Below are 27,809 nucleotides of genomic sequence, written 5' to 3'. Positions count from 1 at the left end.
CATATAAATTGCTGCAATAAATCCGTAAGATGCTTAAAAATATTAGGGTAGTATTAGCAGGCATCAGCTCTGTGCCTTGAATAGTGGTAAGACAGTCAGACATCCAACAGGTGCAGTTTTGTTATCTCTGTGATGGCAAAAAAGCAGCTCCGGCTTGACACTTCTATATATCGCATGCAATAAATATTAATTAATTTACGTATGGTGCTTCTCAACTGTGCTTCATCTTATAATTGCAACCTGGTTTATAATATAAAACCAGTGCGTAAAAATAGCAACAACACATAGCGTCTTTAAAACAGCAACAATTTAAAAATTAAATGACCCATCACAATAAAAATTACAGGGGCCAGGTGGAAAAACAAGGAAGAAGAAATAAGGGCAGGGAACCTGCTTCTTTAATAGTGGTCCAGAAGAAGAAATTCCAACAGGTGACATGCTACATTTACTAATTCCAGCTTCTGCATGACTATTAAAGGTGCAGTAGCCCTGGCATTTTTCAAAAAAAAAAAAAAATCACCCCAAAACCATTCAGTTAAAGTTAAACCAAAGAAGCCACATTGTGCGCAGCTACTGGAGTGGGGGTGGGGAATGATATGGAAATGAAATTATTCCTAGATTTATAATCGTGGATATGATTCTACGATATAGAATTATGTTTAATACGTCAAAGCAATCGCTTCCCCGTTAAATACGCAGAGCAATCCTCTATGTGGCTACTCAGAAGTTAGTCCCATTGATCCACGTAAAAGGGTAGAGCATTGCAGCCACAGTTTTATCAGAGTTAATTATTTTTAAATGAAATAGTAAAAAAAGGGAAAGTATCGTAAGAGATAGGATTGGGCAGGAAATGTGTCAGCTTCTGAGTCACACAGAGCGCTTCTCAAGCAGGCACAAGGGGAAGCTCATTCATTCGCTGCTACGCGTATCATTCACCGCCTTTCAAGAGTGTCACTGGAGTTAGGCGGGGGCTTAGATTGCTAGAGCCAGTCGCTCGAAACCAGTCGGCTACATCGGCCTACGCGATTGGACGAAGTGCATGTCAATCCCACCACCTTCTGAGCACGTCACAATCGAATGCACGGAGCGAAGGCGCGGCAGAGTCCAATCCGTAGTTTCTGATTGGTTGGTTTGCCTGCGAAACCTTCCGCCTTTGGGCGGGCAATTCATTCGCGGGGTACGATTTAAAGGGGAAGCAGCAGCCGGAGCCCTAGAAACGAACGTGACTCGAAGGTGAGCCTGGCCCAGGGAGAGTGGGTCATCCCAATAATCAAGCAGGGAGCCTTTAAAATAATAAAAGGAATTACTTCTTTCCCACCCCCCGTGCAGATTTCCAGGAATTCCCTCTTTTCCATGACGTAGCTACGAAGCGACCTGTGGTCCACGGAAGCTTGCGCCCTATTAAAGTCGTCTCTCTTCCAGGTGCCACTGGACTCTTCGTCGCTCGTCCCCATCGGCCTGCCTTGCCCATCTCTTCTCCCGTTTGGTATAAGCACTGCCCTTTTAGATCAGGCCAAAAGGCCGTCTAGCCCCAGTCCCCTGTTTCCAACTGTGGGTGGTCAGATGATGCTGGACACGATTAAAAGCAACAGCCCGCCCCCCGCCTTTCAGGAGTAGCTAGAGTGGTGCCCACCACATTGTTCAGTTCCAGCTCCGCCCACCCCAGCCAGTGTGGCCAATTGTCAGGGATGATGGGAGTTGTAGTCTCACAAGCTCTGGGAGGGCACCACATTGGCCATCCTTGTTTTGAAGGATCAATAAGCTACTAGTTAATAGACCCTCCAGATTCAGGGATACCGTGCTTCTGAACCTGGAGGGTCTACCAACTCTTCAACCTTGGATCTCCAGATGTTTGCTTAAGGTAAAGGTAAAGGGACCACTGACCATTAGGTCCAGTCGTGGCTGACTCTGGGGTTGCGGCGCTCATCTCACTTTATTGGCCGAGGGAGCTGGCGTACAGCTTCCGGGTCATGTGGCCAGCATGACTAAGCCGCTTTTGGCGAGCCAGAGCAGCGCATGGAAACGCCATTTACGTTCCCGCTGGAGTGGTACCTATTTATCTACTTGCACTTTGACGTGCTTTCAAACTGCTAGGTTGGCAGGAGCAAGGACCCAGCAACGGGAGCTCACCCGGGGATTCGAACCACCGATCTTCTGATCGGCAAGCCCTAGGCTCTGTGGTTTAGACAGTGCCACCCGTGTCCCGAGGGTGACTCTTCAACCTTGGATCTCCAGATGTTTGCTTAGCCAATGGCTAATTGGTGGTGATTTGAGTTGTACTTCAGCAACATCTGGGTACACAAGGCTGAAGAAGTGGTTTAAAAAAACCTGCCCATGATGGATTTGTCTAACCCTATTTCAAGCTGTCAGAGTCAAGGGCCACACCCATGTTTATCTTGATGCCATCCTCATGTTCTTAGGAACATCCTTGCATTCTTTACCAAGTCACATCACTTAGCTCAGAGCTGCCTACACTGCCTGGCAATACTTCTCCAGGGTTTCACCTGCAAAAGCCAGGGATTGAACCTGTGACCTTCTGCGTTCAAAGCAGATGCTCAGCCACTGAGCCACAGACATTCCCCAAACTATGGCCCTTCCCTGTGTACATTTTTGTAGGCATCTGCTGTAGGTTGTGTGTGTAAAACAGCGAGAATATGTAAGAAGTGAATCTGTGGCTGTCTGCATATACAATGTTTAAGAACTGGTGTCTGAGTTTGATTTTTCTTCCTCTTCCCTCCCTTTCCCCTTTTCCTTGTGTGTCACGTCATCGTACAGCTTTTGTCCTCCGTATGCTGAAGAGTCACCGCTCTATATCCTGACCTTGGATGCCTGAGTTATATATTAGGACTCGCCTCTTCCTGTGACCGTGATTTGTTTTAAACTGTTTTTAATATTGTTGTACTGCGCCCTGGCATCTTGTGGTGAAGGGCAGGTAAGAAATCAAATAATTAAATATTATCTGAAGAAATTAAGCTGGGGTATTGGAGGTGATGACACCTGTAATGTTCAGCTTCAAATTCTTTCCAAAAAATCAGTGCACTCAGGTGAATCTTCCCCCCACTTTTCTTGCAGGCAGGTCATGGACAATGAGGTGGGTCCACAGCCGCAAGGCCACCCGCTCTTTGGAGGAGCCTTTTCTGCTTTCCTCCCTCCTGGAAGCCTGGATGTCAGGTACGTCAGACCCTGGGGGCAGCAGTTTGATTGAGGGTATCCTCACACCTAAGTTCTTCCAGCAGGGAGTTCCCCTTTGCTTTGCCCCTAAGCTAAGAAAAGAGGGTGATAGAGGGAGGTAAAGTCTTTCCTGCATTCCCTTGCATTTTTAAAAAATACAATACACAATTAGCTTGTGGATTTAATTGGCCTAAGAGATTGTGCTAATTTATAGCTTATATGTCTTTCCCTCCCCTTGCCATCTTTTTAATTAAAAAAAGGGATTGGACGCAAATATGGAAGATTATGAGGAGGAGGATTTTATTTATACCCTGCCCACCTGGCTGGGTTTCCCCAGCCACTCTGGGCAGCTTACAGCGTATATAAAACATAGTAAAACATCAAGTATAAAAAACCTTCCCAATACAGGGCTGCCTTTCAGATGTCTTCTGAATGTTGTGTAGTCCTTTATCTCCTTCACATCTGAAGGGAAGGTGTTCCACAACTGAGAAGGCCCTCTGCCTTGATGGGCTTATCAATGGCTATCAGTCATGATTATGATAAATGGAGCATCCATGAGCAGGCGCAGTATACCTCAGATTACCAGGTGCTGGGAGGAAGTGGCAAAGTGTGGCTGTTATCATTGGGGTCTGCTTGGGGCCATCTGGTTAGGCTCTGTTGGAGCAGTTCTTTATCTTCTTGACATCCACAGGGAGAAGGCCTTCTGCCTAGTTCCCTGTAACTTTTCTTCTCGCAGTGAGGGAACCAGCAGAAGACCCTCAGAGGAGGACCTCAGTGTCCAGGCTGAGCGATGGGGAAGCCTCATAAAGGGTGCTGATACCTTTAGCCCACCTACCCAACCTTAACAAACTCAGGCCAGTCTTACTTGATTCCCCCATCTGACCCAACTTTTCCCCTTCCAGTGAGATGCGCCAGGTCCCTGATAACCAGGAAGTCTTTGTTCACCCCAGCACGGATCAGAGCTTCATCGTAGAACTTCTGGAGTACCAGGCAGATGTCCCCGACGAAAATGCTGCCAGGTTTGTGATGGGAATTGCAGTCCTTTTGTTGCAAAATGGAGTAAGGTTTTGCAAGAAGAACCCTAATCCTAAACTGACTAACTGAGATTTAAATACACCTGCTCAGAGAAATCTCTCTTATCATCACACGTAGAGAGGGCTGATTCCCAACACTGGTGGGGGGGAAATCATGAGTTTTGTACTTGTATATCTTCCTCCAGACCTTCATAAAACGTTTTCTCCCTTTGGGCATTTATCTGATGTAGTTCTGCATGAGTTTAAAAAACAAACAAAAGACAAGCAGGGAAGCCTATTTATTTCATTCCACGCAGGAATCGCTTCCCAGAAACCGTCTCGAAGCAATTTTGCAATAATAAATGCAATAATATTTCGGGCAGCTCACCATGCAAGGCCACTCTTAGCCTGCAGTAACAGAGCAAGGACAGGAGAAGGGGATGTAGCTCAGTGGGAGAGCGCGTGCTTCGCATGTACGAGGTCCTGGGTTCAACCCCCAGCATCTCCAGATTTTTTGAGGAGGGAATAAACATCTGTCCTTCAGCACAGCTTTCCTGAAGTGTTCTGCTTTTTCTTTTTTTTAATCCCTTTTTAAGACTTTACTAGGGGTGTGTGGTTTGATTCATTTTGCGTTTAAAGCTGAATCTTGTCAAATCTGAAACAATTTGAGAACCGAACACAGCCATTATATCTGCACTTTCTCTAACCAACCGTCGCTTATGGAAAATGAATATATATGGGGAAAGTGTGTGAATACAGAGCCATGCAATAGAGAGAATTGTGTACAGAAATGTATTCTGTTAGGGAAAGTTGCTCTCAAAAATGTTTCCATTAGAACTGCATACAAAAACAGATTGGGAAAATGAGAAACGGAAAGATCCGAAATAGACCGATCTTCCCATCCTTGCTCTTAACGTGCTGTTTTGGAAATGCTAAAACATTTCCCTTTCTTTTTCTCTGCACCTTTGGATGGTTATTAAGGCAGGACAAAAATGGAGGTTGTCCATGGCATCTTAGGCTCTTCTAGTGATTTATTTGAACTGGGGGAGAGAAGAGAATGATTGTGAAAACATCCCACCAGCAGGGAAGTATAGGTGACATCCACACCATAGATCTAAAGCACTCTAATGCCGTTTTAATTGTTGTGGCTTCCTCCCAAGGAATCCTGGGGCTGCTGGTTTGTTGAGGGTTCTGGGAAATGTAGCTCTGCAAAGAGTATCCTAACGACACCTTAGCGCCCCTAACAGACCAATAATGAGAAGAGTCACCATGTGGTGGCACAAATCAACCAACCTGAGAATGGGCAGCAGCTGGTGAGCCAGGGGATGTAGCTCAGTGGTAGAGCGCATGCTTTGCATGTATGAGGTCCTGGGTTCGATCCCCAGCATCTCCACTTTTTGTTACTCCTTGCTGTGCAGGGAATTTATTATTTATACCCCGCCCATCTGGCTGGGTTTCCCCCGCCACTCTGGGCGGCTTCCAACAGGATATTAAAAACACAGTAAAAGATCAAACATTAAAAACTTCCCTAAACAGGGCTGCCTTCAGATGTCTTCTAAAAGTCAAATAGTTGTTTATTTCTTTGACATTTGATGGGAGGGCGTTCCACAGGGTGGGTGCCACTACTGAGAAGGCCCTCTGTCTGGTTCCCTGTAACTTTGCTTCTCGCAGGGAGGGAACCACCAGAAGGCTTTGGCGCTGGACCTCAGTGTCCGGGTAGAACGATGTGGGTGGAGACGCTCCTTCATGTATACTGGGCTGAGGCCGTTTAGGGCTTTAAAGGTCAGCACCAAACTTCGAATTGTGCCCGGAAACATACTGGGAGCCAATGTTGCAGTGGCGTAGCGTGGGTTGTCAGCACCCGGGGCAAGGCAAGTAATTTGCGCCCCCTAACCCGTGGATTTGCGCCCCCTAACCCTAACCCCCAGATGTTGCGCCCGGTGCGGCCGGCCCCCCCTGCACCCCCCACACTACGCCACTGCAATGTTGGTCTTTCAGGACCAGTGTTATATGGTCTCGGCAGGCACTCTCAGTCACCAGTCTAGCTGCCGCATTCTGGATTAGTAGTTTCCAGGTCACCTTCAAAGGTAGCCCCACATAGAGCGCATTGCAGTAGTCCAAGGGAAATGACTGAGGGGCTGTTAAGGAGATCAGCCCAACAAAGGGAACTGGTCTGACAGGTTCAGCAGCTAAATTCCAAACCTCACCAGCTACAGAATCACAGGCCTGGAAGTGACCCACAGATATCATTCAGGCTTCCCTGTCCTTTAATGCCACACACACACACAGAGAGAGAGAGAGAGAGACACAGACACCATCTGTCTGCCTGTCTGTCTGTCTGTCTGTCTATCTAGATGACCCATGAGGTCCCTTCTAATTCTACAATTCTATGATTCCAACAATAGGTATGTTTTGATAAGTGACAAGTTTTAAACTATAGTTTCCTTTTTAATGCAAGCTGAAGCTTTTAAAAAAAAATCCTTTCCTTTCCTCACTTAGTTGGCAGCAATGTGTCGTCAGAGGTTTTCTTTCATTTCCTTTAGTGGTAGATATTTTAGTGGAGACACTGCAGACCCAGGAAGGGGATGTAGCTCAGTGGTAGAGCGCATGCTTCGCATGTATGAGGTCCTGGGTTCAATCCCCAGCATCTCCAGGGTGGTTCTTTTTCCCCTATTGCTGAGTGGTTTTGTGTGCATCCAGTGAGACTGGAACACAGGAATCATCTTCTTTTTTTAAGAAGATACTCTTACACACTACCTTGGGTTACGGACGCTTCAGGTTACAGACTGCGCTAACCCAGAAATAGTACCTCGGGTTTAGAGCTTTGCTTCAGGATGAGAACAGAAATCGCGTGGCAGCTGAGGCGCAGCAGTGGGAGGCCTCATTAGCTAAAGTGGTACCTCAGGTTAAGAACAGTTTCAGGTTAAGAACGGACCTCTGGAACGAATTAAGTTCTTAACCCAAGGTAGCACTGTATTTTTTTAAAAAAAAAATAAAAGCTTTAGCACATTCACACATGGGTGTAGCGAAAATCAAGTAAATAAATAAAAATACTTAACTAAAAGTAGAAATTGTAGAAAGGTTTTGACAGATTTTTCTGAGCACTTGGGGTCCAGAGAAAGGTAATTTTGCTGAGACATTTCATTCTGAATCTGCTAGACAGAGCAAGGCAGAGGATGATGACAGGTGAGTGTTCTGTCCCCGCTGTCCCGCGCCCCCCCCCCGAAACATAAATCCTGGCTATTCCCATGCATACACAGTTTTTCTCTGCACCCCTGGAGTGGTGGCCATTAAGACAGGCTTGCCGATCGAAAGGTCGGCGGTTCGAATCCCTGCGGCGGGGTGCGCTCCCGCTGCTCGGTCCCAGCGCCTGCCAACCTAGCAGTTCGAAAGCACCCCCGGGTGCAAGTAGATAAATAGGGACCGCTTACCAGCGGGAAGGTAAACGGCGTTTCCGTGTGCGGCTCTGGCTCTGGCTCTGGCCAGAGCAGCGATGTCACGCTGGCCACGTGACCCGGAAGTGTCTCCGGACAGCGCTGGCCCCCGGCCTCTTGAGTGAGATGGGCACACAACCCCAGAGTCTGTCAAGACTGGCCCGTACGGGCAGGGGTACCTTTACCTTTACCTTTAGCAAATATGTGCTGCAGAGTTATGAAAGGATTTAGAGTGCAGTCCTTGCCAGGTTTTCCGGGGCGTACGCCGGACTGTGATCAGGGGTGCTTTTCCCCAGGGGAAGTGTCCCTATGCAGGACTCAAGCCTTAAATGTGTTTAGGCAGGGAGAAAAGCCTAAAACATATGGAAGGAGATGTGATCCTTAGAACTGCCCTAGAGGTCCTTAATGCTAGAATTGAACACAGCCAGGATGGAGGCTCTTTCTCTGCTTCCGTAGATCCTGGAGGCTACATTCTGCCTTCATGCTCAGAGGCAGTAATGCTTTTAAATGCCTTTTAAATGTGTTTGTGGGTGGGTGGGGGTTTACAGTTCAGTTGTTTTTGTTTTAACTATTTGTGCTTTTGTCTCTGTGAACCACCCTGAGATCTTCTGATGAAGGGCACTATATAAATCTAATAATTTATAATAATAATAATAACCAGAGAGTACTCAGCAGCTGTGAAGCCAGGGGATATGGCTCAGTGGGAGAGCGCATGCTGTGCATGTATGCGGTTCTGGGTGCCATCTCCACATTTTACTCCTTGTTCTGCAGGCAAATGAGAAACATAAGGAAGGAACTGCACAAGAACCTTCATGTGAACCATTCAGTCAGTCTTAGAAACTAAGATATGAAAGCTAGGAGCTAAATGGCACTTTAAACCTAGGTTGTGGGTGCAACAATGGAGTGTTTAGGCACACTTTTTTTATATAACAAGAATACAAAGCTGAAAATGAACCAACTGCAGCTGAATTATTACGTTCATTTTTCACATGGTCTAGTCCAGGGGTCAGAAAACTTTTTCAGCAGGGGGCCGGTCCACTGTCCCTCAAACCTTGTGGGGGGCCGGATTATATTTTGAAAAAATAATAATGAACGAATTCCTATGGCCCACAAATAACCCAGAGATGCATTTTAAATAAAAGGGCCCATTCTACTCATGTAAAAACATGCTGATTCCCAAACCATCCGCAGACCGGATTGAGAAGGCGATTGGGCTGGATCCAGCCCCCGGGCCTTAGTTTGCCTACCCATGGTCTCTAGTCCTTCCCCTGCCCACCCCTCCTGATATTCTTAAAAGGGTCTCTTCTCCAGTCTTCAGAGAGTAGCTGGAAGTGGGGAGACAGGAAAAAGCTCCTCCTTTATTTCCACTCTGCAGTTTTAATCTGAAATCTTAGGCGCAGTACTTCACCCAGAGCTCAGAAACTGCTTGCACTAATGAGATTCCCTGTTGCAAAACACGCCTAGAATAATGGGAGTTTCGAACACTGCATTCAGTTGGTGTAATCCAGATTTGTTGAAACCTAAGAGGGTAAATGAATGTCAAGCATAAATGAGTTTCTGGATCTGTTTGTAGCTGGGTGTGTCCCACTGCCTAGGTAGATAGGCAGGCAGGCAGGCAGGCAGGCAGATAAATATGCTCCTTCTGCTTTGATAAGAGACAGATGCTAATTTCTAGCTTCCTGTTTTAATGTAACCTGAGGCTTAATGGTCCCTTCCTCACCCAGCTGGCAACAATGGGTTCTCAGAGACACATTTAGTTCCTTGAACAATAGATGCTTTGGTGGAGGCCTCATAGAATCAGGAAGGGGATGTAGCTCAGTGGTAGAGCGCATGCTTCGCATGTATGAGGTCCTGGGTTCAATCCCCAGCATCTCCACGTTCTTCTTTCCTTTTTAAAAACTGGTCCCCCCCCAAAAAAAAAACCAATTACAAATACAGAAAACTATAAGCATGGTCTCCTCCAGACACACGCACCCACCCAATTATCCAGATTGCAGTATGAAAAAAACACAAAATGCTTGGCAGCATACAAATGAACCAGTTAGCAATGACAAAGTCCCAGGTTTGTGGGCAGTCTTTGTCTCACAGGCATAGAAAAGTACGACTTTAGTTTTAGGGGCTTTCCTCCTACTATTTGGGGCCTTGCACAGAGTTCTTAACATGGGGTACAAAGAGGATGGTGGTTGGATTAGATGGCCCTTTGAATCTCCTTTCAGCTCCACACTTCTGTGATTTTATGCCTTCAAGCTTGCAGGTTCTACTAAATGTTTTCCAAAACCCCAGGATCCATCAACTGAGTGAATAAGACGTAGCCTTAAAAACACACACACCCCAGGATTTGTTTTGAGTACTAGAACTGAGCTGAGCTCACAGTCCCTTCACAGAATAATCCCATTCCTGGTTATTGTTTCTTCTTTTCCAGAGCAACCTAATCTGAAAAAAGGTGGGTGGAGTTGGGCGTCGCCATGTGTTCCTGCCCTTTTAAAACAATTGGGAGTCAGGCATCTTTGCTGATCTGTGGCAAGCCACCCTGCTCCCCACTCCTGTTCTAGATAACATCTAAAGAGACAGAATGAAGAAGAGCAAACTCCCGTTTTAAATGTGTGGACAGGGACCAGTGGAAGAATATTTCAGGCTTCCAGTTTTCAACTGCTGTTCTTCAGTGAAGGACCTTGAAAGGGAGACTCCACTGCGAAACAGCTAAAATAGAACTTAACAGGAAGTTTGATTTTCATAATATGGGCATGAATTGAGACAATGGTCTCACTATAAGTATTAACCATCTTAGGGTGACTGTGTTGTTACCAAAATGGCTGCTGTTGTGGGTGGTACTTTGCATACGTTTTATCTTTAATCGGATTGTTCTTTCTGCATTTTATCGCCCTTTGATCGCCGCTGCTCAGAACTCTTCCCTCTATACCCATTAGGGCAACAACACACTGTGGTCATATTATGAAAGACTTAACAATTTAGTTTGTTTCTGTGCAATTTTTCATTTCACCCTGACTCTCTTGTGTAAGGTGAGGAACAAATGGAACAAACCATGAGAGCGCTCCCAGCCTGCAAGAACAGGAAGTGGGGATGTAGCTCAGTGGGAGAGCGCATGCTTTGCATGTATGAGGCCCTGGGTTCGATCCCCAGCATCTCCAGTTTTGCCGAATCTCTGCCTGGGAAATGCTGGATGGAGTGTGAGGCTTACCTATAAGATACTGGAGGTCACCTGTTGGTCTCTTCCCATGACTGAAACTGGTGTTCACATTTTCCCCCCCTCCCCTTTTCCAACCAGATATCACTTTGAGGACATAGCTGGTGCTTCTGCCAGCGTTGAGATTTTGAGCCAGGAAACGTTTGCTCCCCATCTCCTAGCTCTGGAAGGCTGCAGCAGCGCCTGGGGCCTCACCGCCCGCCAGCTGGTGGCCAAGTTTGATGAGGAGGTGGGTATCAGGGCTGCCTGAATAGAACTTATCAGGAACTTTGATTCTATCACTATAGGCTTAAATAGAGACAGAGGTTTCCCACCCCAATTCAGGTATAAATTACCCTAGCAGTGTTGCCTGGTTATCAGTTGGGAATTTTTCTCCCAAGGATTGCTCAGGTTTTCTCCAAGGTCTGCTCAGGGGGGCAGAGGGGTTGCTTATTTATTTATAAAAATATATCCTGCTTCGTCATTAGGGGGTGGGAAACAAAGTAGCTTACAGCAAGAATATTTAGATATAATAAATAAAAAGCACGCAACAAGTTAAAATTAAATGCCTGCTGAATTTTTTTCCATGCCATCCAACTTATGTAGGCAATCAAAAAACATAGTTGATGAACTATGTTTTTAAATTGCCTACATAAATTTGATGGCATAGAAAAATTTCCAGCAGGCCTTCAGTGGTTAAAACAGAAGGTGTCTGCTTAGAAGTCTTTTTGGAAGAGGGACTCCAAACTTAGTTTCCTCCTCTTTCCCCTTTCTCTTTCTTTTCACTAGAGGTGGGATAGGGAACTTGTGGCCTTCCAGACACTGCAAGACTCCCATCCCTGATCACTTGCCACACTGGCTGTGGCTGATGGGAGTCCAAACAGCAGCTGGAAGGCCACAGGTTCCCTGCCCCTCAGCCAGAGCCTAGGTAGCTCAGTTGGTAGAGCATCAGACTTTTAATCTGAGGGTCCAGGGTTCAAGTCCCTGCTTGGGCGTTACCCATTTTTGTGGCTGAGTTCATTCCCTAGCACTGCCAGAGAAGGCTAGGATTTGGAAGGACCAGTTTTTAAAAGCCGAAAGAGAGTGCCTTCTCTTTTCAACATTCCTCTTCCAATTCTACCTGCAGTTTGTTACGGGTACAGGGAATTGTACAGTGCTGCCCCGCAAGACGAATGCCTCGCAAGATGAAAAACTCGCTAGACGAAAGAGTTTTCCGTTTTTTGAGGTGCTTCGCAAGACGAATTTCCCTATGGGGTTGCTTCGCAAGACGAAAACGTCTTGCCGCTAAGCCGCTAATAGCCGTGCTTTGCAAGACGAAAAATTCGCTAGACGAAAAAACTCGCAGAACGAATTAATTTCGTCTTGCGAGGCACCACTGTAGCTCTGTGATGGGTAAACTACGTTTCTCATGGTGGATTTTTTTTTTCTTGAGTAGAGTCTTTGCATTTGGAGGGGGGAGGGTGCTAGGTGATCAGAAAACAGAAGAACAAGAAAACATTTCCCAAGGGCTTTGATGACTCCCTTTTCGCTTACAGGCCGAGAACGAGGTGACTCTACATTTGGTCTTGCTGCGCCTGCCCCAGTACGGGACAGACCTGCTTCTCACCTTCAACAACCCCACCTATATCCAGTGAGTATACTTGGAGAATTGTTTGCAGACTGAGGACCACATTTGCTTCTCCCTCTTCTCCATCCAGGCAAGCAAGGATGCACTGACCAGCCGGGCAGAAATACTCGAGGAGGGTGTGACTGGGGAAGAGTCTCAAGAGCCAGAAAGAAAGGCTGGGAGGGCAACATTTGGCTCCAAGGAAGGCTGAAGTTCCCCACCCTTGCCGTAAAACAGCTACAGTAAGAGCTCTGCTAGGCAGGCTCCTGGTCATAGCTGTCAGCCGTCCCTTATTTGGCGGGAAAGTCCCTTATCCCACTGCCGTGTCCCGCTGCTGTCCCTTATTGATGATGTCCCTTAAATTTCCCAGGTTTCAAAGGAAGCAGCTCCTCTCCCTCCCTGCCGGCCAGGGAGGAGGGAGGCTCCAACTGTGTTGCTTGGCTTCGTTGCTCACCCAATAAGGAGTCTAAGAAGGACTGAGGGGGGTGGAGCTTGCATGCCTTGTGCTGATCAAATCGGCTGCGTTGCTCAGCGCTTCCCAGCGGAGAGGTGACGGTGGTTTTCCTTGCTGCATCCCCTTTGCCGGGTTGCTGTGCTTGAGGCTTCGTTTGGCTGCTGGCTGGGCTTTCTGCCTTTGGCTCGGAGGGGCTCAGAAGTTGAACATACCTGTGCTTGGAAAATCCCTTATTTTGGCTGCTGATCCCTTATTTCCGAGGCTGCTGGTCTCTTATTTTCAAATCTGTAAGTTGACAGCTGTGCTCCTGGTGCAGGGCTTTTTAACATCTTAAAGGAATGGTGCCAGTCCTCATGGAGGAATTCTGCATTGCTTCTTGAACACACGGGCACAGCAGAAAGGCACTTTGCAGAGCTGGTGGTAAAGAGGCAGAGGCTGTGTGTGTGTGTGTGAGAGAGAGAGAGAGAGAGAGAGAGAGAATTTGGAGTACCCCTACAGTAACACACTCCCTTCCCTTTTTTCCTCCGGTGCCAGTCCTCTAAGCAGCAGCGCAGCCCCAGGAACAGAGGTTCCAGCTTCTCCTTCTCAGCCTCCGTGGACAGTGGAGCATTTCCACACCTTCGTACGCAGCGTGCGGCTCCTCAACCCCGGCATCTTTGGTTAGGACATCTCCAAGATGCAGCCGCTTACCATCTGTTCTGCAATCCCAGATTCATTTGGGTGAAGACTCTTTAGGAGGCTACTTCTGGTTAAATGCCTGGATTATCCATCTGCTGCTTCGGCTCTCTGGACATGGACTCTGATTGCCCAAAGGACATTTGCATGACAGATGGCAGTTTCGTGGCACCTCCGCTCCCAGAAGGTGGTTTCAGGTCTCCCCCCTGCCTTTGGACGATATTGGCTTGCTATGCTTCCGTTTGCCTTTGGAAGGGGGTCTATTCCTCTCTGCTCCAACTATGTACCCCACCCAGTTCAGGGAGGGAAGCTGGACTTGTCCTTCCAGGTTGCTGCACCTGTTTGCCAATGTATCAACCACCTTCTCCAACCTGCCTTTTGAATTTCCTGCAACAAGGGTGTTTTGGTGTATCACTCCGTTAGAACAAAATTCAGAGTCAGTTAAAAAAAAATATGCCTTTTATTTGGACCAACCATTGTTTATAATATAAGCTTTTAGAGTCATACATAGTAAATTCTTGGGTTTGAGGACCAAAAGCAGATGTTTATGAGGTGTTTCTTTTATTTTTCTTTCCTACACACCCTCATCACTCTGTTGTTGTCGATATTTCAACTAAGGTGGTTCTTTCAGACTTCTTTAGGTTATATATTGCCCTGTGCTAGAGTGTCAAGTTGCACAGAGGCATGCTGGGAAAAGGCAGTAACTGACCATCCTTTGAAAATATATAAAAAACCGATATACTTCTAAGTCTTGCATTTAAAACCCAGTCATATATATTGCTCAGTGCTAACTGGAATTCATAGGTCCATTTTTAAGGAATGATGTGTATGGATTGCAAATAAATGTTACTCCAATGATAACTGGAATAAAGACCTTGCCACCTCTTCTTCCTGGGGCTGCAGCTATTAGAGCATGAGTTGAGCTAGATTTACACACCCTGCCTCGCCATTAGCCATGCTTGCTGGGGCTGATGGGAGCTGAGGTTTGGCAACATCTGGGGGGCCAGAGGTTTCCCACACCTGTGGTAAAAGCACTTTCCTTAGCGTTTGTGTGGTTTGTTGCTATACAACGTGGTTTAGTCGCAATCGTGATAAAACCCTGGATCTCCTACATCTTTGGACAGCTGTCACTCTCCTCCCTCCTCCTCAGCAGATTTGAGAGGATGGAATCAAAAAGTAACCTGAATTGCCATCTCCCGACAATTGAATTTTAATTTTAGCTGAGACTGGGAGTAGTGGAAGGAGAAATATTGCATTCTAGCGCCACCCAGGGGCTGGCCTATTGCAACTGGATTCTCATGGACACAGGAGGCCTATGAGGCCTACCTACTACAATGGTTGCTAGGGAACGCCGTTGTGAGGCTCGCAGGCCTCTGTCTAAAAAACGTGGGGCTGGCTTTGCCAGCCACAAATCTTTGATTGCTTCTTGCTTGGGGCTGTTGGGCAGCTGGCCATGGACTCAGCAGACCATAATAAGCAACTGACAGAAGGCTACCTTCACCTTGGTGGGCTGTCCTAAGGAAAGGGGGCTGCTTTGGGTGGAAAAATCCTAAAACATGCTCTCCATCCGCTCGCCTCACACAATTGTCTCCTCGGTTGATAAGCTACGGCCGCAAGCTTTGCTATTTGGGGAAGGGTTTTGTGGGCATATATGTATATATATATTTATATGTATGTATATAAAGCATCTTCCCAAATGTGCAGCCAGCGAAAGAGAAAGGTCCAAGCCGGTGAGAACAATCACGGGCAAATTCAGCTGCCGCGTGATGGGTTGCAAGGCTCACCGTGGCCCCGGAGCCAAGGTCAGAAACATCGCAGGAGGACGACCCTGGCCTTGCAGATGCGAGGGGAGTTCAAGCAGGCAGCCGGCAGCGGCCACCGCAGCTGACATCATCGCTTCTGCTGTGTCCAGCCGCTGTAGGACTGGCGGAGCTGGTCCCAAAAGAGGAGGCTCAGGATGGTGTGAGGACCGATACGGAAATAGGAAGCGCCTAGGCCTTTGTAGATCCCAAAGAAACCTTCCGAACGGATGATTTTGGAGAGGCAGTCAAAAAGGCCCTTGTACATCAGGCCCTGCAGAAGAGAGAGAGAAGAAAATCAAGCTGTGTTTTTATTTTCCCCCTTTCTTACAAAACTCACTGAGGTCTCAATTCAGACTTCAGCTTGTGTTCTCCCACTTTCCCCCAGGGAAACCCAATCTTTACAGCTGAATTTCAGGAAACATCACTTGGGTTTCTCTCTCACCCGCCCCCCAAAAGGAATTTGGGAACTGTAGTTTGCTAAAGTTGCTTGGAATCGTAGCTCTGTGAGGGGTAAACTATAACTCACAAGATTCTTTGGGTGAAGCTTTGTGCTTTAAAGGTACGGTTTGGATGTTGCCATAGTGAGTGGCACTTGTAAAGAAACCGTGGGCACTAGGAAACTGATCAAGGCAACAAGCAGGGTTGTTTTTAAAGGCAAAAAGAGAGTACTGGAGATGGAAGGAATTGATTGTGTATAGATAACAGGCAAATATTGGTAGTTTATAATATCAGAAGGGGGATTTTCAAACAAAATCAGTTTTGACACTGGATTACCAGAAGCTTGTTTATCTAAATTCAGATGGATTTGGTTTACAAATTCAGAAGGGGAGAACTTTCACACTACTTTTGAGAGGCTGGACTTCAGTTTCTGATGAGTGAATGTTTGAAACGCTCAGTTGGTTAGTGCTCCATGCTAATGACACCAAAACTCTGGATTTGATCCCTGTATAGGCTTTGAATTCTTTTTAGGAAGGGTTGCAGCTCAGTGGTAGAACATCTGCTTTGCAGGCAGAAGGTTTCAGGTTTCATGTGGGGGGCTAAGAATGTCCCCAGTCTAAAACCCTGGAAATCAGCGATGACAGTGGTTTGATTCGAGATACAGTCAGCTTCCTAAAAGATGTAACTGTATGCACATTTCCCCACAGAGGGGTTTACTTCCAAATAAACATGCATAGGATTAGCCTGCAAACTTATTTTCACTTTCAGTGAAACCCAGTTTTTAAATCTTATTGGTAATCTTATTAATTCTAAAATGTTAATGAAAGCTTCCAGTTTCCGGGAATCGACTGGGACATCTGAGATGGACAGATAATAATTGATCTGGGGGCAAGCTGGGATCCAGACCAAGTTAGTTGCACTTAGGTCCCATTGAAATCAATGGGACAGGTGGCTCATGACACACACTTAAGCCCCATTGATTTCAATGATGCATAAGTGCAACTAACTTGGTCTGGATCCTTCCCATGGTCTCCATCTTCGCCCTTGTCTACCCTGCCCCTAAAACACACCAATAACTCATGCTTTCTCACCATGTTTCTCCCAAGCCATGCTTACCTCACCTCGGGGTCCTACAGGCTGATTGTAGAGGCGGGTGCTGGCCACATCAAAGGGTGTCATGGCGACAGCCACAGTGACACTGCTCGTCATTCCAGCGCTCAATGCCAGCAGCCAACTGTCCTGAGGGAAGACCTAGGGATGGGAGATGGGAAGGATATGGGGTGAGTGATCAAGTAGGAGCAGGTGGAAGGGCCACAGCTCAGAGGCAGAGCTCTTGGCAAGCAGGAGGTCCCAAAATCAATCCCTGGCATCTCCAGCCAGGGCTGAGAAAGTCACTTGTGTAAAACTCAGGTGATCCACTGCTAGTCAGTGTAGACCAGAGGTGAGGAACCCTGCAACCAGGCCAGATGTGGCCCACCAGGCCATTTCCGCAAAACTGTGCCAACCTGCCATTATATGTGATGACAGGTGTGTGGCAGGTAGAGATGTGGGCTGATTGGATGCTCATGCAGCTGGTCCCTCCCTGCAGTACTCTGGATACAGAGTTCTCCATATATCTGCTGATGGGCAAATCAGCCCTGCTTAGCTGCTATCTCCACCATGTTGGCCAACTCTGGGCAGGTCCACCATGTGTCAATCACTTGACATCATATATAAGAACTGTTCAATAATGGAATGATCTCCCTTGGGAGGAGGTGGACTCTCCTTTTTAATCTTTTAAGCAGAGTTTAGGTGGCCATCTGTCACGGATGCTTTGGTTGAGATACTTGCATTGCAGCGGATTTGACTAGATGACCCTCTGGGGGGGCACTCCCAGCTCTATAATTATATGATTCTATGCTGCCAGATTATTAGTAGGTGGGTGGTCCCACCCACCTGTCAAAGTTGGCCCACGTGATGGGTGGAAGGGGGATATAAAGATCTGGCCCACCAAGACCAAAAGGTTCCCCATCCCTGGTGTAGACAGTGCGGAGCTACATGGACCAATGGTCTGACCAATGTGGTCATGAGCTCTAGAAGCAGGAATAGGGCAGGAACCATCGGCCAAATGCTTTATGGGTTTGCAGCCCATAAGCTCAGGGATTTAAACTGAGCAGAGAATGAGCATTCTGAGAACCACATGCTTTTATTTTGAAATGAAACATGCACACCCTTTTGGACCTGAGCACCAAGTGCAATGTACCTGGTGGCAAGAGTTTCAGCATCTTACTCTGGGAAGAGTTTCAGCATCTTACTCTGCTCCTTGGCACCAGAGCCATTTTTTCTTCCCCACAACAGGCAAAAATAGAATAAATTTACACAAAGCAATCACACAGATGCACATTTCTTTTGTCTGCATTATGTATTCAGTTTGCAGCGGGGGGGCGGGGGTGGGTTTGGTATAAGATTTGAACCAATGTATTAATTATCTTTAAAATAGGCAGCAGCACACACACAATCCTGGCCTCAGCCGTCCTGAACGCAATAGAGAATCCATTCGCAACCTGCTCTCCTGGCACAAATCAAGCCCGACTCGTAATGCAAATCACAATGCAAACACAATTAAGCCCTCTGGGAAAGGATAGCAGGTTGACATCATACGTACAACAAAACCCCCAAACAAACAAAAACACACACTTGTATTGATAGATTCTGAAATACACTATTTGGGCTTGAATGCTCAGAGGTGGAAAGAGCAATGTCACCATGACTTACTTAGGGCAGTTATGATGAACCTTTGCCCCACCAAATGTTGATGAACTACAACTCCCATCAGCCCCAGCAGAAAAAAAATGGCCAACAGTCAGGGATGATGGGAATTGTAGTTCAGCAACATCTGGAGCACTCAAAGTTCCTTCACACCTGACTTAGGGAGTACAAGTTCAAAATAAACCAAAGATGCATACCAACCTAACTTTGTCAGGTGTGGGCTGCTATATTGCACCTATACAACAACTAGCATCTATATCCATCTATATCCATCCCCAAATCCCACCAGCACCATTGCAATCCAAACCCAGGATGCTGCTGCAATTGCTATGGTAACACACAAAAGCCCAGTCACCTCTGCATCTCTGCACCCTCTTTACCTCAAGTCGGCTAAAGAATTCTTTGGAAGAAGAGAAGGTAGCAAGTTGTGTAGAAGAGCCAACCATGACACGAGGTGCAGCTGAGAGGGACCCGCGCCACAGTCCCAACACGCCGTGCTCTTTGTGGATCATGGCCAGAGCATGGAGCATCCCCTGAGCATGGGGAGAGAGAGAAAATGAGAACTAAATGCCCCCCTGAAATGTCATTGGCCAGTTAGGACTGAAACGTGCAGCCAGTTAGATCGTGTAAAGAGCTTGCTACATCAGGCCAACATCCTGTTCTTACAGTGGCCAAGCAGACGGCCTGGAGAATCAGTTGAAGATATTGTGATATATTGTGATGGGAGCTGCAATTAATTGGGCACCCGGTTTAATGATTTCCAATACAAGGTCTTGTACTGTTGGACTCCAACTCCCATCAGCCCCAGCCAATATGGCCAATGGTTAAGGATGATGGGAACTGCAGTCTAACATCTGGAGGCCCAGAAGCTCCCACCACTGGCCAAGACATTTCCATCATGGGAATACAGAGACTTACTCTGGTACACTTGTAAGGCTGAAGAAACACCATCCATTTAAAGCACATGACTCCCCCCAAAAAATCATGGGAACTGTAGCTTAAGGGTGCCAGGAATTGTAGTTCTAAGGGGGTAAACTACACTTCTCAGAAGAAATCATGTCCTTGAAATGTCCCTTAAATGTTTGGCGGGCACACAGTCTAAGTGTCTTATAAAAGGCATAGACATTCCGTCGTTGAGTGTGTAATGCAGGGTTTCCCAAACTTGGGTCTCCAGCTGTTTTTGGAATACAATTCCCATCATCCCTGACCACTGGTCCTACTAGCTAGGGATGATGGGAGTTGTTGTCCAAAACCAGCTGGAGACCCAAGTTTGGGACACTCTGGTGCAGGCTTCCTCAACCTTGGCCCTCCAGATGTTTTGAGACTACAATTCCCATCATCCCTGACCACTGGTCCTGCTAGCTAGGGATCATGGGAGCTGTAGGCCAAAACCATCTGGAGGGCCGAGTTTGAGGAAGCCTGCTCTGGTGTAACACAACCCCATCCTGCAATACACATTTTTGCCATTGGGGGCAGCCCGCTGAGAACAAGACACAGGTGGGCAACCTGTGGCCTTTCATATTTTTGGGCACCAACCCCCGTCAGCCGATATCCATAGAGCAAATGGCCAAGAACTATGGGAGCTGGGAGTCCAGCAACATACAGAGGGCTGCTGGTCCCCTACCCATTTCCACATGATTACCTGAAGTATGTGAATGTGAAAAGAGAACATCACCTTGTCTCTCTGGAACCCAGCCATCCTCTGTGGCCGCTGAGTACACTTCATCAACAGTGTTGCTGGCAGTTCCTGGTAGTGACCCCACGGGGAGGCCTGGATGCTGGGCAACCCTGAGGGTTGCCAGGGTAATAAAATCTTTTCATGGGAGATACTGTCCCCTTGGTACAAGCGAGCTGGGAGTTCTTAAAGGGCCAGCATGCCTGGCTAGGCCCCTGAAAACTATCATCAATGCTCTTAAGGAAGGGCCTTAGCTCAGGAGCAGAGCTCTGCATGCAGAAGGTTCCATATTCCATCCAGGAAAGCCACTGCAAGCCAGTGTAGACAACGTTCAGCTAGATGGATCAGCAGTTTGACTCTGGACAATGTAAAAGACCGAGCGAGCCCCACATACCTGGTGCTGGTATTGGTGCCCTACAGCGATCTCAGCAGCGGACTGAGCCTGGATATGGGTCTTCACCTGCAGTGGAAATGGAAGAAACATCTTGTCACAACACAGGTAAAGGTAAAGGGACCCCCAACCATTAGGTCCAGTTGTGGCCGACCCTGGGGTTGCGGTGCTCATCTCGCTTTATTGGCCAAGGGAGCCAGCGTACAGCTTCTGGGTCATGTGGCCAGCATGACTAAGCCGCTTCTGGTGAACTAGAGCAGCGCACGAAAACGCCGTTTACCTTCCAACTGGAGCGGTACCTATTTATCTACTTGCACTTTGACGTGCTTTCGAACTGCTGGGTTGGCAGGAGCAGGGACCAAGCAACGGGAGCTCACCCCGTCGCGGGGATTCGAACTGCCGACCTTCTGATCGGCAAGCCCTAGGCTCTGTGGTTTAACCCACAGCGCCACCCACGTCCCTGTCACAACATAAGGGGCCTATTAATAAAAATAAGGATATGCCTCCCTACAGAGAAATGCCACCTCCGAAAACCAGAAACGACACTTCCATTCCAGGGCAGGGAAGTGCTTCTCAGGTGGAACTTTGTTCCATGAACCAGGGCATTCAAATGCCTACATTCAAGGCTATCAATAATTTCCAAGTACTGGAAAACAGAGTGTGTTACTTAACAGCACAGACAGGCTGTTCTGTAGCATCTTGCTATTGGCCAGTATTGGGAGGGAGGAGGATGCAGGAATGGATGGACCACAATGACAAGATGTCCAGAAAGTCAACATCTGACACTGTGTGACAGATAATGACAGTGTTTTGATCTCAGGGACTTTAAGACCAGCTGGTTGTAATGAAGAAAAATAACAGCTGTGTGTATCTGTCCCTCTCTGTGTTTTAAATGCTGAGGACTAGTGTGGCGTATGTAGCCGTTAAAGGAGGATCTTTTCATCCTAGGCACCACATCCCCTCTTGGCCAAATCCCCAACAGCTAGCAGCAGTGGGTGCTGTGAGATGGATAAAAAGGGAGTAATTGGAAAGTCATTTTTGATAAGACTGTCAATGAACTTAAATTGGCCTTAAGACCAGTGAGACAAATCAAGACGTACGTCTTGAAGGGAAACTGGGACTTTTCCTATGAATGATTGCGTTGACAGAAAGCCACAGAAGAACTTCAAGTTGGAACTCAGTGATAAATATATATATACATGCCATACCAGCAAAAGAGGCTGCTGGTCCATTCGAGCAAATTGGGCACTGTGCCACCAACCCCACTGGCCTATTATTCCTTACAACCAGCCCAAGGCGTGGCATTGCCCATCAACTTCCTCCTGAGTCTCAGTGTTGCTTTTGTGGGACTCAGCAAGGGGCAGATGGGGAGAAAACTAGAATCAGTGGGCTCTGCTTGCCATTGGTTGTGGTGGTGAACCTACTACTGGTCTCCCTGCCTTGCATCCTACCAGTCTCCATTGCACATAAGGACAGACACATGCAAAGTTTCATGCACCACCCAGTTCTACACAGAACACAAACCTGACTTTCTTGCCACTCAGATTGCAGAATTCTGGATTTGGGAGGACGGAATTCCACCCACCTACCCAACGGCTTGCAACCCCTCCCCATCCATCCCTGTACTGATTCCCCACGCTTTGTGACCCACCATATAGATGGGGCTGCTCACGGTGGCACTGACCACCCCAGACAATGCCCCAGCCACGGTGGTGCGCAGCAGGCTGATGCTCCCGTCGGAGGCGTGAATGTAGCCCGCTGTGTCGGCAATCCCATATAGGCCCAAGCGGAGTCCGTTAAAGCCAAACTGGTAAAACAAGGCGGGCAAGAGGCCCCGCTGGAGAGCTGACAGGCCGTCCACCCGTCCAATGGTGTAGAAGGCATGGAAGACGTTGCGGTAATGGCGGGTGTAGGTCCCCGGAGCCCGGAGCTCTCCTTGCAGCTGCATGCGGGTCTTCACCACCTCCAGTGGGTTGGTAAACAGGCAAGCCCCACAGGCTGCCACCCCACTGAGGAGGAAGTCCATTGTTGGGGAGCCGAGGGAGAAAGAAATACAGTTGGGGTGGGTGAGGGAGGGGAAGGCAGGCGATGTGGGTTTTCTATGGAAGACCAGGTGTTATAAGGAGTTGGGGAGAGGGGGACAAGGGACCTGGATGGATTAGAGGGATATACCCCCCCCCCAAAAAAAACACTGGACCTTGGTTATAGGTCTCCAGAAGGCCAAAACAGCACTAGTGCTGGCATTAGCAGATGAAAAATGGAGGGAAGCAGATGCTGTGAAGGATGGAGTAGATACATTTATGGAAGGGTCAGCTTTGAGAAAGGAGGAAACAGGCAATCTAAAAGGTCCCAGAAACTTTCAGGCGCTAAGGGTTCAGAAGGGGTGGGAGGCAGCGGGGTGACTGGGGATTTTAGATTTTCCTTTTTTCCAGGTTGGGGGCCAGGTGGGGGGAAATGATATTCAAGGAACTGGGGAATTAAGGGCTGGAGGAAACAGGTACTGGTTTGAGAGGTGCTAATTTGAAAGGGGTCCAAATAGGGGCATAATTTGGGTTTGGCGAGGCTAGCAGGGGGAAATGTTATTTTCAAAGCAGCTGATCGGTGGCCAACGGATCCCAGGCTATTTGGGATCCAGTCTCTGGGTAGGTTTCTGCTGCACAGGGGGTTCTTTTTTGGGGGGTGGGGGTTAAAAGAGAATATGGTGATGGATAGAGAGAAAGGAGCAGGACTTCTGCACCAGTAATGGGAGCCGGGATGGAGGACTGCAGAAAAGCCAGGGGTGGTGTTGGGGAGCAACCTTCCAGGGAAATCACAAAATTAAGGACAGGGTGGGGGGCACTGGGTGAGAAATCTGGGGAAATTCGGGGTGGGGTCCGCTGTCAGATGGGAAGGGGGATCCCCGGTTCCTCACGTGGCCAGTGCGCAAAGGCGGCGCTCCCACCAAACATCTTCGCCCTTCGCCTCCTCCTCTCCATCTGAGCCGGCGCCGGCTTTGCCGGGAGGTAATTCCCGCAGCGGCAGGGATGGGCCACGCCCCCAACCGGCGCAGTTGTCCAACGGCCGGCCACTTCCCAGGACGTCACTCCTCTGGTGCACCAATCGGGAAAGCGATGCCTGACGCGCCCCCTCCTTTTTCCTTCTCTGCACAGCCGTGGTGGGCGGGGCCTGTATAGCCCAGCCTGACCTGAGCGCTCCAAGGGCTTATGAATGAAAACCTGGCGGGTTAAACCAGGACAGGCGGGAGGGGAAATGCGATTTTTCTTGCGGGGGGGGGGGGAGGCGGGTCTGTCTATCTTTCCGCGATCATCTCGATAGTAGAAGCTACTGTGCCAAACTCAATTTCTGCAGAAGCGATGCGGGTATGAGGACAGGCAGACTTGCTCCGGAGTCAGCCCAATGCCGCGTCCAATGGGCCTTAATAAACTGAATTCTTAGCGCGTAGGATCAGACCTTTAAATCAAAATGCTAATATTTTCCTTGGGGCGAGTGACGATGCAGGAGGGCTGAATGCTGCAAACGGCCCGAGTGTACACCTATCTGCGTCGCTTTCAAGGGCATTGGTGGGCGTGAGTAATTAAACTGGATTAAGTTTGCAAGGCGCGCTTGCATAGGGCACATGCCCTTTGGAGTTCCGGAGCGATGGACAGGAAATGCCGGGGCCTGAATCCCCGCGGCGGAAAGGTGGAACCGAGATCCGCCAGGGGTAGCCAACGTGGTGCCCTCCAGATGGTTTGGACCACGCTTCCCATCATCCCTGGCGGTTGGCCATGCTGGCTGGGGCTGATGGGAGTTGCACTTTAACGAAACCTCTGGCTGGCGCCGCATTGGCTCCCTTTGCAATCGCTCTCCCGGTGATTCCCCGAGGGCTGGGCGAAATACAAAACACGCGCACGCATGCAAAGCATTTAAAGCAGGGATGGGGGAGCCTGCGCAGCCCTCTTGGCATTGCCGAACTACAACTCCCATCATCCCTGATCATTGGCCATGGGGGCTGAGGCTGATGGGAATTGGGGTTTATCCACAGATCCAAGAGATGGTCTGCTCAATGCATTGCTGCCTGCAGAGCCGACTTGAGCGCCTTCTACCGCACACGGTCCAGAGGCACGTGTGGCAGGAACCGGCTTGCGGGCACCTCGCTCAGAGAAGCGTGCCCCCGATGTGTCCCACCCCGGACTTGCGCGTAACGAGATACGAAAGAAATCTCCAGACTTAAGCCGCCTAGTAAGAAACGTGGCTGTTTCACGGATGACGGCAGGATCTGAACTCGGCTCCACTCAAGATCCTCGTCTGTTGGAAACATTTCTCATCTTTGTTCTAAATGCGGGGGCTGATCTAATTTGTCGTTTTGGGGTAAAGCACGCACAATTTCCCACCCACTTTCCGAAGCTCAGCAGCCGGCCGGTTAGCTCAGTTGGTTAGAGCGTGGTGCTAATAACGCCAAGGTCGCGGGTTCGATCCCCGTACGGGCCAAGGAACGTTTTTGGGGAAAGCCATTAGCTCTCGCAGAGCATCTATGCTTGAATGTTCGCAGGTTCACTTTGCACATTGGGCTGGAACAGTGGAGGGTCACTGCCCGCTACTCTGACTAGTCTTCGGAAGGAAGTGTGTAGGAAAGTTTTTGCTTCTGTACAAACCGTTCTAGGTTGAGACATTTTCTCATCACCCCAGAATGTTCAAGTTCACACTTAGTTCATACAAACATGGCATTCTGACCTGTTCTTAATGCATAGTTGATCACATCTATGGAATGTGATTGATATGTCCTTTTGTTTCACATTATCAATCATTAATTGTTTTAGGTCTTGTTCTATTAATCACCAGTTATAATTTAATTAGGTGGTTTTTATGCCTGTCTAATTCTGTGTTCCCTTTCTCAGCCTTTAATCTATTAGTGATTAATACCTATATGTATCCCTTGCTTTGTACTTGTATTAACCAATCAGCAACAAGCACATATGTGGCAATGCTGTATTATTCAATAAAAGGGACTCCCCGAGACATGCTCGAGAGGATGCCTCCCAGATGACACCTGCTACTCGTCTGTCGTTTATTCCAACTCAACAGAAGTGGATCCTGTTTTGCTTAGGACAGCGATCCATGCTGGCAGCGTATGACCAACCCAGCTGCTGCTTTCCTAAACAAATGGCCCGGCTGCTTTAAACAAATCCCTTGGCATCAGTTATCTTAAGTTCTTCCCTGAATGCTTGGTTCCCAAACTTTAAAGGGAGTGGCAGGTTTGGTCATAATTTAGTTTTTCTCCTGGATAAAGTTTTAAATGGAAAATGCTAAGGTTTCTGTGCATTCCTACCTTTTGCAGTACAGAACAAGCTGCTTTTAGGTAGTGTATGTAGTAAACGTCTGTTCTGAGAACATCGAAAAAAAATAACTTGGAATCTACGGTTGGCCATTGTATGCTTGGAAATAGAATCGGCTAGGCATGGTAACTGGGATTAATCTTGATGAAAGAGGATATTGGGAGACATTTAATGAATAGGCAAATTAGTCAGACACATTCTCAGAAATGGTTATTTGGTTATTTGCAACCACATATGATGAGGGCTGAAGAGCCAAATAATTTTGATTAGTTCAGGATGATGACAGTGAGTTGCATCTATTACAATTGCTGTGATCCTCTGAGCAGGGAGCAAATCCACGTGTGGATTAAAAAAACACTGCTTTGGGTGTAGCCTTAGCAGCCGCCTCCTCATTTTTGAAGCTGCCCCTGTGTGCATCTGTATTTCAATAAAGGCTTCTCTTTTCACTTGGAGCCTGCATCTTTTGCCTTTGGGTTTTTCTGAGGGTATCCTCCAGTCTAGGAATCCTATTTTAAATTTCTCCAACGCTAGCATTCGGGGCTTGCTTCTCCCCAAACAATGCAGGTGGCTTGATCCGGTTGGGCTAAGAGTTCCTTGGGGGGAAAGGGTTTGCTTTGAATGCAAAATTTCCCAGGTTCAATTCCCATAATATCCAGGCAGTGATGGGAGAGACCTTGCTCGTAAACCCTGGAGAGTTGCTGATACTGAGATAGATGGACCAAGAATCCAGCTTCCTATGTTCCAGAAGTGGAACTCAATGTTTCTTTTTGGCTTCCACCCACGGGGTGTCAAAAGATGAACAATTAACGGTTCAAAAAACCCCTCACTAGGTGTGCTCCCAAGTAAAATACTTTTATTGCGCCTTTCGCCTGATTTGCTTGAGGGGAGGGAGGTTAGGCAACATGTCAAAGCGAGTGTTATCCCCACCCGTTCCAGAGATTTCCCCCATCTCTTCTCTTGTGCATGAAGTCATCCTGGAGAAGAGTGACTAGTGGGGTGCCACAGGGTTCTGTCTTGGGCCCAGTCTTATTCAATATCTTTATCAACGACTTGGATGATGGACTCAAGGGCATCCTGATCAAATTTGCAGATGACACCAAACTGGGAGGGGTGGCTAACACCCCAGAGGACAGGATCACACTTCAAAACGACCTTGACAGATTAGAGAACTGGGCCAAAACAAACAAGATGAATTTTAATAGGGAGAAATGTAAAGTATTGCACTTGGGCAAAAAAAATGAGAGGCACAAATACAAGATGGGTGACACCTGGCTTGAGAGCAGTACATGTGAAAAGGATCTAGGAGTCTTGGTTGACCACAAACTTGACACGAGCCAACAGTGTGACGCGGCAGCTAAAAAAGCCAATGCAATTCTGGGCTGCATCAATAGGAGTATTGCATCTAGATCAAGGGAAGTATGGTGCCACTGTATTCTGCTCTGGTCAGACCTCACCTGGAGTACTGTGTCCAGTTCTGGGCACCACAGTTCAAGAAGGACACTGACAAACTGGAACGTGTCCAGAGGAGAGCAACCAAAATGGTCAAAGGCCTGGAAACGATGCCTTATGAAGAACGGCTAAGGGAGCTGGGCATGTTTAGCCTGGAGAAGAGGAGGTTAAGGGGTGATATGATAGCCATGTTCAAATATATAAAAGGATGTCACATAGAGGAGGGAGAAAGGTTGTTTTCTGCTGCTCCAGAGAAGCAGACACGGAGCAATGGTTCCAAACTACAAGAAAAAAGATTCCACCTAAACATTAGGAAGAACTTCCTGACAGTAAGAGCTGTTCGACAGTGGAATTTGCTGCCAAGGTGTGTGGTGGAGTCTCCTTCTTTGGAGGTCTTTAAGCAGAGCTTGACAACCATATGTCAGGAGTGCTCTGATGGTGTTTCCTGCTTGGC

The 27,809-nt window shown here is 47.8% G+C and overlaps 2 protein-coding genes across 3 annotated transcripts; one reads left to right on the top strand and one right to left on the bottom strand.

The window, feature by feature from the left end:
* Positions 1 to 1,122: 1,122 nt before the first annotated feature.
* On the top strand, positions 1,123 to 14,408 carry RANGRF (RAN guanine nucleotide release factor). The gene is made up of 7 exons (XM_079951681.1): positions 1,123 to 1,233; positions 2,776 to 2,932; positions 3,073 to 3,171; positions 4,074 to 4,190; positions 10,905 to 11,052; positions 12,338 to 12,432; positions 13,397 to 14,408. Exons 3-7 carry the CDS (start codon positions 3,080 to 3,082, stop codon positions 13,524 to 13,526), a joined length of 582 nt encoding a protein of 193 aa, XP_079807807.1. The 5' UTR covers positions 1,123 to 1,233; positions 2,776 to 2,932; positions 3,073 to 3,079; the 3' UTR covers positions 13,527 to 14,408.
* On the bottom strand, positions 13,981 to 23,669 carry SLC25A35 (solute carrier family 25 member 35). 2 transcript variants are annotated; one of them, XM_079951666.1, is made up of 5 exons: positions 22,243 to 23,669; positions 20,595 to 20,660; positions 18,906 to 19,058; positions 16,894 to 17,028; positions 13,981 to 15,610 (listed from the first exon to the last, which is right to left on the bottom strand). In XM_079951666.1, exons 1-5 carry the CDS (start codon positions 22,615 to 22,617, stop codon positions 15,428 to 15,430), a joined length of 912 nt encoding a protein of 303 aa, XP_079807792.1. In that variant the 5' UTR covers positions 22,618 to 23,669; the 3' UTR covers positions 13,981 to 15,427. The 2 variants fall into 2 exon arrangements, with proteins under 2 accessions (XP_079807792.1, XP_079807793.1); XM_079951667.1 differs by having other exon boundaries at positions 15,443 to 15,610; positions 16,899 to 17,028.
* Between the last annotated feature and the right edge of the window lie 4,140 nt (positions 23,670 to 27,809).

Source organism: Podarcis cretensis, assembly GCF_951804945.1.
Source record: "Podarcis cretensis genome assembly, chromosome: 13".
NCBI classification, from domain to species: Eukaryota; Metazoa; Chordata; class Lepidosauria; order Squamata; family Lacertidae; genus Podarcis; species Podarcis cretensis.
Note: the sequence above shows the minus strand (reverse complement) of the source record. Positions and strands in the feature narration are given on the sequence as shown.

Coding starts and splice junctions, on each gene's coding strand:
- RANGRF (XM_079951681.1), top strand. CDS start 3,080: ATGGACAATGAGGTGGGTCCACAGCCGCAAGGCCACCCGCTCTTTGGA. Junction 3,172..4,073: donor CCTGGAAGCCTGGATGTCAG/GTACGTCAGACC, acceptor TTCCCCTTCCAG/TGAGATGCGCCAGGTCCCTG. Junction 11,053..12,337: donor TGGCCAAGTTTGATGAGGAG/GTGGGTATCAGG, acceptor TTTCGCTTACAG/GCCGAGAACGAGGTGACTCT.
- SLC25A35 (XM_079951666.1), bottom strand. CDS start 22,617: ATGGACTTCCTCCTCAGTGGGGTGGCAGCCTGTGGGGCTTGCCTGTTT. Junction 19,059..20,594: donor GGCACCAATACCAGCACCAG/GTATGTGGGGCT, acceptor CCCCATGCTCAG/GGGATGCTCCATGCTCTGGC. Junction 17,029..18,905: donor AATTCTTTAGCCGACTTGAG/GTAAAGAGGGTG, acceptor TCCCATCCCTAG/GTCTTCCCTCAGGACAGTTG.